The sequence below is a fragment of the Callionymus lyra genome, chromosome 12 (genome assembly GCF_982586985.1).
Source record: "Callionymus lyra chromosome 12, fCalLyr1.hap1.1, whole genome shotgun sequence".
NCBI lineage: Eukaryota > Metazoa > Chordata > Actinopteri > Syngnathiformes > Callionymidae > Callionymus > Callionymus lyra.
This window is the reverse complement of record NC_141829.1, coordinates 12,089,605-12,099,740: the sequence shown is the minus strand read 5'-3', so window position 1 is coordinate 12,099,740 and position 10,136 is coordinate 12,089,605. Positions and strand designations below refer to the sequence as shown.

The 10,136-nt window shown below is 42.5% G+C and overlaps 1 protein-coding gene across 3 annotated transcripts; it reads right to left on the bottom strand.

The window, feature by feature from the left end:
• Window positions 1-553: 553 nt before the first annotated feature.
• sf3b1 (splicing factor 3b, subunit 1) lies at window positions 554-9,665 on the bottom strand. 3 transcript variants are annotated; one of them, XM_087804883.1, is made up of 24 exons: window positions 9,592-9,665; window positions 8,600-8,772; window positions 8,398-8,499; window positions 8,113-8,227; window positions 6,291-6,370; window positions 5,987-6,172; window positions 5,439-5,904; window positions 5,222-5,343; window positions 4,948-5,145; window positions 4,760-4,861; window positions 4,286-4,465; window positions 4,133-4,219; window positions 3,632-3,902; window positions 3,411-3,556; window positions 3,175-3,321; window positions 2,968-3,093; window positions 2,649-2,870; window positions 2,401-2,583; window positions 2,201-2,312; window positions 1,982-2,102; window positions 1,778-1,909; window positions 1,424-1,696; window positions 1,142-1,358; window positions 554-1,033 (listed from the first exon to the last, which is right to left on the bottom strand). In XM_087804883.1, the coding sequence occupies exons 1-24, from the start codon at window positions 9,617-9,619 to the stop codon at window positions 875-877; spliced, it is 3,948 nt and encodes a 1,315-aa protein (XP_087661009.1). In that variant the 5' UTR covers window positions 9,620-9,665; the 3' UTR covers window positions 554-874. The 3 variants fall into 3 exon arrangements, with proteins under 3 accessions (XP_087661009.1, XP_087661011.1, XP_087661010.1); XM_087804885.1 differs by lacking the exons at window positions 8,113-8,227; window positions 8,398-8,499; window positions 8,600-8,772; window positions 9,592-9,665 and adding exons at window positions 6,676-6,726; window positions 7,165-8,096; XM_087804884.1 differs by lacking the exons at window positions 8,113-8,227; window positions 8,398-8,499; window positions 8,600-8,772; window positions 9,592-9,665 and adding an exon at window positions 6,676-8,096.
• Window positions 9,666-10,136: the final 471 nt, after the last annotated feature.

Below are 10,136 nucleotides of genomic sequence, written 5' to 3'. Positions count from 1 at the left end.
AACACAAAAATAAGCTAATAAGTCTAAGTGTTATACAAAAATCCTGGGTTCCCCCATGTATGAATTTTAAAAAATCAGGATGGATTGGGGGAAAAAAAAGAAAAGTAGAAAATTAAAAATACATTAAGATAAACTCAACTTTAAATATGAAGCCAGAAATTCAATTTTTACAATTTCAGGAGTACTTTTGATCAAATATTTGTAACGCGCTGTACAAGTGGAGCCTGACCGATAACTGCACAACATTATAAATCAAAAGTATTTTCACAGTATGCAGCTGCCTGCGGGCTGACAAGTCACCCACATGATGCAGGCGACGCGTTTATGTCCCTGGAATGAGGCCACTGGCGCGGCTACTCATGATGCAAAATCCCAACTCAAGCAGTGATAAAGCTTTTCATTGACCCGTTGGATTTGTGAAACGCTTGCACACGATAGTAAACCCCAAAATCCCACGAGCTTAGTATAAATATTATGGCAGTAGACGGCGTGGTAAAAATATTTAGTGACCAACGATGTTGTAGTTTAGCAGCACAACAAAAGCAGAGACAAGTTTATACACAAACATTTTATTTGATTAAATAAAAGTCTAACCAGAAGTGAAACAGTGGGAAATGAAGTGTTTGAGATCACAATACAGTTAGAAATTTTAAAACATCTCCACAATTTCCTGTTTATCTCCATCTGTTCTCCAACTCTTGGACAATAACGTAAAAAAGAAAAAATTACATACAGAATGCACAATATCTGTCACTTCAACTATTTGTCAAGTTTCTCAATAAGGAGGAAGAATTTACCTCAAATGAAAATACAAAAAAATTAAACTGCTGGATAAAAACTGCTCTAGATGGAGAAGGAAAACTCAGCATATTATTTACAGGACATAATCCAGCTCGTAGCGGACGTACATGTTCTTCTCGTCGTTGTAGACTTGTGGGTAATGAGCGATGAGGGCGTCCTGCGAGCCGATGTAGATGGAGTTGTAGATCTTCCAGTAGACGTCTCGGACCTTCCTGGCTGGATGGAACAATCCCTACAAGATAAAAGAAAATTCTTTGATTATTACCCAATGAACGGTACGATTCCTCAGAGAAGCAGTTGGTTCCCGTCTGCATTAATGGAAGCACCATGAAGGACTTGCCTGTAAGCAGTACTGAAGCATTCTGCACGGACCGATGGCGACCCTCAGCCCCTCCAGGGCCCCCATGACTGCCTGGATGACGTGCGGGGACGTCTCAAACACGTTAGGCCAGACGTAGTTCAGAAGGTGGTTAAGCGAGTCTTCGCATCCGAAGCCGTAGACGCCCAGTGACATATGCTGGACCACTGCACTCGCGGTCTGTCGGTGGACCAGGTCTCTGCAGAAGGAATCACACACGCGTTAATTACCTGCCCGTGCATCAGAATCTACGTCACCGCTCACCTGTCCATGAGCGCGTCCTCCAGCAGAGGCGTGACGGCGTAGATGTAGTCCTTGCCCATCTCACCGATGTATTCAAACAGAAAAGACAAGGACTTGAGCACGCCGTTCTGCACGTTGAGCTCGGGCACTCGGTACTCGTTCATGAGGGCGGGGAGGACTGTGAACGGCGAACAGGTCTCGGCCACGATGGCTATAGCTACGGTTGTGCACACCCTGTTCTGACGCTCCTGGACCTTCAGGTTGTTCAGCAGAGTGGCCAAGACATCGTGAGGTCTGGAGGAGGTCAATGAGAAGTTAGAAACGCAAAAAAACATGTTTTTTGTTGTTTTTGTTTATCTCCAACAGTCTTCTCACCCGATAGCCTTGGCAATATAACCAAAAGTGTTGACGGTGGCTCGACGGATGGCCTTTTTGTGAGCTTTGAGCAACTCCAGCAGTTCAAAACAAATCCTCATCCACTCTCTGGCCGACACGTACTCAGCACCCCTGAAATAACACACAAAATGGGTTGATGCCAAATACGTATACTTAGCGACCACAGATCATTTGATGACTCACCTGTCAGCAATTCTGCCCACCAGGTCAATACAGTTCTCCTGCACTTTCTCGTGTCTGTTCTTCAAGATGGGGGTCAACCGAGGGAGCAGGTCTTTAATTGGAGGCGTCATCTTGAGCATACCTGCAGGAATATTTTTAGATTTGCATAAACTTCCGCAAAAAAAAAAACCCCAAAAAAAAAAACAATAAATTGAGGAAAGAAAATAAGAGGCTACCCACCAATGACATTAACGATTGCCTTCAGTGCCCCCAAGATGCTACCAAGAACCTCAGGGTATTCTTCTCCCAGGTACTCGTACAGCACGACACCCAAGTGACCCATCAGCTTCTCCTGCATCGACCAAACAAGGATCATGGTTATCAAGCCGTCCAATTACTCCAAAACCTTTCTTACATAATGTATGGTCAGGTTTACGTACCTCCTGGCAGGTCTTCATCACCACAGCTGTGCGGGAGATCAAATCTGCAGCCTGCTGACGAACTTTAGCAGACTTGTTGTTCATACGCCAAAGCACAGTACCGCAAATCTGAGGCAGATACGGTTTAACGCGCTTCCCGAGGGCGTTCACAACCGTGCCGAAACCGTTCAGCATCACAGAATCCTGAGATTAGAAAAGGAAAAAAGGTCATTTCAATTCCACTCGACTCTTCATAGTTGGAGTCTCACCTCAGTGGTCTGCTCCTGGAAGGCATAAAGGATGCCGTCGATCAGCTGCTCCTCCAGTTTGTGGTCAATGTCGGCGGCTCCCAGGTTGCCCATGATCTTCTCGATAGTCTCCATGACCATCTTTCTGTACTGCTCAGCTTCGTCTTTCAGGTCGTCTACGATGCGAGAGATGATTTCCGCTGCTCCAACCTTGTTGGCCAGTTCCACTGTGGTGTCCACCAACTGTTGAAAAGATCAAACGTTTGAATCCATCTTGAGATTAAGATTGTCATTTCTTACAATCTTCATCAAATTACACATTTTGGAAACTTTAGCTCACCTGACGGTAGTTACGCCGGTCCAAGGCCATCCTGTGTTGCCAAAAGTGCTTAAAGAAGGGGGGCAGGATCTCTGTCTTGATGTAGTTTGCTTCCACACCATCTGTACCGCAGCACTGCTTCACCACCTGGAAGAAAACGGAAAACAAACGTCACGATAAGGGCTAGAAACCTTTTTTTAACAGTAAAAAGTAGTATGAAATCTTTACCTTGAGTACAATCTTCTTCATTTCTTCATCGGGAGACTGGAACTCTCTGATCAGGATCAACATCACTTCCCTGGTGTAGTAGTTGGCATACTCAGCATCCATCAAAGGGATCAGGTAGCCAATAGCTTTGAGGAAGGCAGCCAAGCCCTGAAAGAAAAAAAAAGTTTTTTTTGTCGACAAAGAACTTAATGGAGATGATCTCTAAAACACTTTGAAGGCCAACATGGGATTCCTACCTTTCCTCTATGCTGCCTGATACCCTTCCAGAGGGGCTTTAGGACGGAGTCAAAAGATTCGATACCATAAGGGGTGGCAGCTTCTGCAAGAGCGGCAATAGCCAGAGCACTGATGGTCCTCACTTTCTGCTGCTCATCAACCAGACCTGTGAAAATAAACATTACAAGTCATGTTGGGGACTCATCTAGTCATCGTTTGACCTTGTCGACGATGGACTGACCATGCTCAATGATCTCCACCAAGCTGCGGAGATGGGGTAAAATCGCACAACCCATGAGGATCGCGATCTGCTGCACAATCTTGATGCCTGTGTGCCGGGCCTGCCAGGACTTCTTGCTTTTACATACAGCTTTGAGGAAGGGCAGGAGCGAGGGGATACCGAGGGCAGAGGCCACCACAGCAAAGGCTCTCGCTGTTGTGTTTCTGACATACTCATCCATGTTGTCGATATCGGGTCGCATTGTGGAGATCATAGTAGCCAAACCAGCAGCCTATGGAAGAGGGGACGCAGAAAATAAATTCAGAAAACAATTCAAATGAATTTGTTGAATGTAAAAGTGTAACCAACGGTTGCAGGGTGAGAACAGACATGAATGGGATCTCACGTCCGCTAGCTCTCGTGTTGGTATTCAATCTAGCAAACAACTAGCCCTGATCTGACCACTGAACTGGTCGAACAGGCGAGAATAGTTTGCAGAAAATGCAAAGGAACCAACCATACCTTTGCCAAGTTGGATATAATCTCTCTGCCTTCCACTCTGGCGTAGTAATCTTCATCAATCAGAAGAGGCTCTATGACCACCAAGATCTGGATGTAAAGAAAATGTGTTAAAAGATGCAACAAAACATTACCAGCAGACTTCCTTCACCGTACCTTGTGCACATAAGGCCTGACCAGGTCATCAAGCTTGTAGAGAATGCGGTCAATGACTTTGACCAGCAAGTGGCGCTCTTGATCCTCCAAGGTGGGAGACATAAGCAGTGGCAGGATCTGGTTGAATAGGGGTCCTGCTCCAAACTCGCGGGCTTTATCAGTGATCTGTCGCAAGGCCGCCTGAGAAAACGGAATGAAACAAGGATTAACAAAAGTGCTTTACTTCAACAAAGATGATTTTTTATTTATAATTGGCTGTCAGCTCCCCCCAGTGAAGTTAGATCGTCAACACTTTGACCTCCACTGAAAGTTGCAGATCCTTAGAAAGGATATGCTTTGGCAAGTAAATATTCACACTGTAGCCATGAAGGGGGCTTAGTGTTGGGTGTGGATCTTGCATTGAAAACTATCAATAATTATAGTTAAAATTAGTCAAAGTGATTTGAAAGTCAAAAAAAAACAAACAGGACCAACCTTTCTCATGGGTGGCGTTCCATTTTTAATTTTGAGCAGCAGCTTCATGATCTTTCTTTCCTTCTGCTCCTCTGGGCTCAGAGTGGATTCATCAACCTCCACCTGTGGAGAGGAAAAAAACCCATCAATTCAGAAAGTCTAGAAATTGTAACAAGCATTTTTGTTTTGTATATTCCACTTATTCTCACCAGAAGCTTGTCGAAATATTGGATGTCGTCGGGTTTTAGGAAGGGGAGATTTCCCGAAGGCTGGTCATTCATTTGTTTTGTGGTGCGGTCCTCCACTTGCATGTGGAATCCAGTCATGCCTCCAATAGGAGTTGGGGTTGCTGAAAGCTTGCGGGCTGGTGTACGAATTGGGATGTAGCCTGCTGGTGGAGCTAGCACCTACAACAACAAAAAAATATATGTCAACACAAGCAGCAACACCCAGTCGAGTTTGTGTAGAAAGTAAAATATCAACCTTGTATCCTTCGGGAAACATGGCGTCAAGCTCGTCATCTGTCAGTGGACGATTCCTCTCATCGATTTCCCTTTCCCACCTCCACGCCTGCAACTGTTCTGGAGTCATGTTGACCAAATGACCTAAAAAATAGAAAAATAAATAGTGGTTATGAGATGAAAAGCCAAATCAAAGCATTACACTAATTTTTGGTAAACCCAATTCAAATTCATTTTACCTGTAGCAGGGGTTGACATGTTCATTGCTGGGGTTCCGATGGGGGTTTTGCCAGGGGTGAGCAGCGGCGTTGAAGAGCCCATTTCACTAGCAGGGGTCTGATCCCAACGAGATCTTCTTTTGCTGGCTCCTGGGGTTGGAGTCTCACTCACCGACTCATCCCCTCTGTCAGTACGTGGAGTATCAGCCCAGCCACTTCCATGACCAGGGGTCCCTCTTTCCGTTTTTGGAGTTTCATCCCAACGATTTTTTCTGACACTTCCTGGGGCTCCGCCATGGCCTGGTGTTGCATGACCTGGTGTGTCCCTGCCTGGGGTGGCGGCACCAGCTGGTGTGTGGCTGGGCGTTGGGTCCCACATCTGGATGCTTGGTGTAGCCCCGGGGGTTTCGCCGCCTTTGGATCTGCCCGGGGTTTCATCCCATCTGCTGTTTGAAGGCGTGTGTGCGGGAGTGTGACCTGGAGTTTGCTGAAAACATAAAAGGCTTGGTTTAGATTGGATACATTTTGGGAAGGGGAAAGTGTCAGGGGGCAAATATCACATAAGTTACCTCAGTCGGGTTGTCAGCCTGGTCCCAGCTGGACACTTTTTTTGGCGTGGCATTTGATGGCGTTTGGTCAGCCGTCTGGTCCCAGCGTCGTTTACGTTTTGCAGCGGCTTGGCTAGCAGCAGATCCGTTGACAACTTTCAGCTCCCCTGCTTTGGCCTTCTCTATCATCTGCAGACGAATCTCCCTCTAAAACAGACCAATTACATGTCGAGTTAAAAAGAGCATACGGAAAGCACAAAAATGTAACTGTTGGATGATTTTGCCAAGAATATTTCAACTGATAATTTCATTTGGCGGGCCTCACCTCTTCTTTGGACAAGTTCTGTTCCATCATGACGTCGACGTAAGACCTGACCTGCATCTTTGGATCCGGCGTTTTGCCCCCTGTGCGGAAGAGCACCAACAAAAACAAAGGAAATTCATGAGCGTACACTCCTGAGAAATAATCTTTACAATGACACAGTGTGCTAACACTGAGATTTGTTTACAAACAATACGTAAAGTTCTTTCCTATACAACTGAATTAAGCAATATCACAGTAAATTACATACATCACTTAAATAGACAGCATTTAAGGAAAAACAAGCAGATACATGGAAGAGCTGAGGTTTTCGTGTTTTCTTTATGCGGATACACATATTGCCATCACTGATGCAGGGGTCCTGGGCTGCGCTCTTCAGAATACGTACACTTTCAGTGCCAAGGGTCCTTCTGCAGTCTTCAACCGGCAGAATAGAAGCCTAGAAAATTTCTCTTTACCATTAGTAACACTTTGGAAAAGGGTTTGAACTCACACACACAACAATATACCACCTGTGTACCATTACTTATGGAACCCTCCCCAAAAATGTTTCATATTTGGGAAAAGAAAAAGTAGACCAAAAGATTAGAAAAGATTCAAATTTGGATCCGACAATTACAATGTCCCAAAAAAGTATCTGTTGTGTAGTCATTTAGGACCCACGTGCCAGCTTCTGATCTTGTCTGAATAAAAAAGTTTCTCTAAACTAAACAACTCAGTGCAATTGGCAAAAAATGACCAATACACGAACTCTCAACACACAATGAGCTGCAGGATTTTGGCTTTTATCGTTTGCTGCAGAGGATCCCATACCCTTTTCTACTAACAAATAGCAATTGTTTCCTGACTGCTCACTTCTGAGTTCCCCATAACCTACACAGGATGAGTTGCTGCACGCTTAACAGAGTGCAGTACAGGACTGGCAAAGCAGTACTGCTGTAGGAGAGAAATTAAGGACAGTTAGTATGGGCCTGTTGTATTTTGGTACACAAATTTCTTGATAACATATTTCTATTTTACAGAGAGTGTAAAATAAAAATATATTTACACAAAACCTTGGTACATAGAGCTCTCTCTACATGCAGGCTTTTTCACAAGCCTTTGCGTCTCAGAAAGTTAAATATTTAGGGCAAATTTAATTTAAAATTAACTAGCAATACATAAATGCAAGTTGGGAAAAGGCCACTTTAATAACAGGTCTGTACCCATCACTCACACGTAGTCCAAAGACAATAGTAAATTTGGAGAAAGGCATTTTGTTTCGGGTCAATACTGATAGACTTTGTTCCTGCGCTTGAACTTGACATCGTGTCATGCACGCTAGACCTGATTAAACAAACTGAGTCAGGGGCCCTTTTCTTCATATATCGACTTTAAATTGTAGCCAAGTATATCAATCTCAGGGGCTTGTTAACCCTTCGACACAAAAACAACCCCTTCGCAACCCACGTTTGTTAGGTGAATTACATTTAATAACAAAGACACCTAATCACCTCTCCCATCAACATATGGTAATCCTACTTTGGGCATCGCTTCAGAGCGTTCCAAAAAATATATTTTTCAGGGCAAACATTTTTTAAAACCAGTTTGTAAAATACCAGAATATAAGAGTAAAAGAAGCACGCCGTTCTTTTTACAACAATACAACCTTGCACCACAAAGGATTTCCCACAGGAAAGGTTTCACGTCTGGGGAGCAAGCTACTGCCATTGTGGTCGAAGGGTTGAACAAAACATTGATAATCACATGGCTCAAAATAAGCAATAATAGTGGGGAAACACGATGGGGAAAAAAAACAATCGTATTAGAAATCTGCTAAATTTACCATCTGCAAAGGGGTCAAGGCGCTCAGGTGAGATGATCATCTGCATGCGTCTGAGTTTATATTCATCTTCACGATCTGTAATCTTTTGTGTACGATGCTCTGCAAAGGGGTCATACTGCAAGAAAGAAAAAAGGTATACAAGTTTAATGTCCTGAATAAAAGAAAAGTGGCAATTTCCTTAAACAAGTTGTATTTGAAAATAAATATCTATCAGCTAAATAACTAATTTTTGAGCAAGAAAAAATACATATGTGCAATGATCAAAAATGACTAGACGATGCTTACCGCTTCATCCGACTGTGGAATAGCATTTATTAATGCCACTGGTGCATGGTACCCTGGTTTCTTTTGACCCAACAAACTTTGGGCTGCATCCTCTTCCTCATCCTGAGGATGAAGAAAAACAAGTTAACAACTAGTAATAAAAGGCCATTACAGGAAATTGCAAGCATGTCAATCCCATTTTAATGGCGTGCAATATAGTTACCTCTTCCTGTTCATTTGCAGCAATGGATGTCACGTATCCAGTGAAGCGACTGTCGCTGCCCCCATAGATTTCCTGGTCAAAAAAGCCAGTGGAGTCCAGGCCAACTCCTTGATCTCCTTCCTCCAGGAGGTTGGCCTTCATCCCCTGGATCTCCAGGATCTGGGCCTCTATATCTAGACAACATTAAACACAAGAGTTTGTTAACATTTTAGTAAAGTCAGTTTAATGACTAAGGGCAGATAATATTTTCTGATTATGAATTGGATCTAATAATCTACAGTTTATTGACCAAATGTGTTCATTTAGAGCAAGTATTTATATTTAAAATAGGTTGAGATATAAGAAGTCTAATACATTTGACAGTTTTGTTATAGTGTACACAGTATATCCATGTCACTACTTTTACACAAACGTTGAACGCATACTTTTGTTTAAAATAGTTTAAAGCGTTGTTCGGGAGGAATTAGTGCGTATAATGCAAATGCATGTTAGCCTGATAAGCATTTACAATACCTGGAAAAAAAAAAAAGATTTCAGCTCATTTATACGCAAGGGGCATTTTAAACACGTCTAGTTCTTTCAACAACAAAAAAAAGAAGTATCTGTTGTGTTTAACGGTTGTGCCGCGAAATTTGCCCCGTGAACCCATTGTGACCGAAATCGACGGCAAACACTGAGATACGAGGTGAAATAGTTTGCAAGTTGTTATTAAAATGCACATGGGTATTGAGTAAAGCACTATAAAGAGTGTTAACTAGATACAAACAGCGTGGTGGACGCAGCTAAAACACCGCTAATCCGTTAGCATCCAGCGCCATTATCTAATGTGTGCGTGTTGTGTCGTATGTAGGCCTCGACGCATTTTAGAGAAGAAAAAAAACTTCAAAATTCATTTTGAACACAGCAAACAATGAGTAACATAAACCTGCAAAGTATAACACTAAATACAGCCGAATAAATTATGAACAGAGTGTTAATAAGCTTTTTGTTACCTTCGTGTGTTTTGGCGACGTTCGCCATTTTGCCGATGCTGCTTCTGTCTGAAACCGGAAGACTATCAATCCTTATTTCCGTTCGCGAAGGGAGTTTTTTTTTTTAAACTTTATTGACAAACTAATATTATACAATCAAAAAAACATTACATTTATTCTTTTGTTTACTTTTTTTAACAAATGAAAGCCGTAACAATTTGTTTTGATACAAATACGTTTTTTTAATTTAAATAGGTGCCTCTTTATTTAGGATATCTATTTTTTCAATATTGTTTTTAGTTTTCCATTGTACATTTATTGTCGTTTTTATAACTGGATTTACGGGATCCTTAACAACGATAGTATGAAAAAAATGTATAGAGTTTATAAGGTTTTGAAAATAGTGGCAAAACTTGCCAAAACCTTCATAACAACTAAAACATTTTTTACAACATGCACTCATACAATCATTTTTTTTGTCATTGTTTTGATGTCAATCATTTTGTGACTCCTTCAAAAAAACATCTGAAGACATTTTTATTCGTGCAGGCTTTTCCCTGATTTTC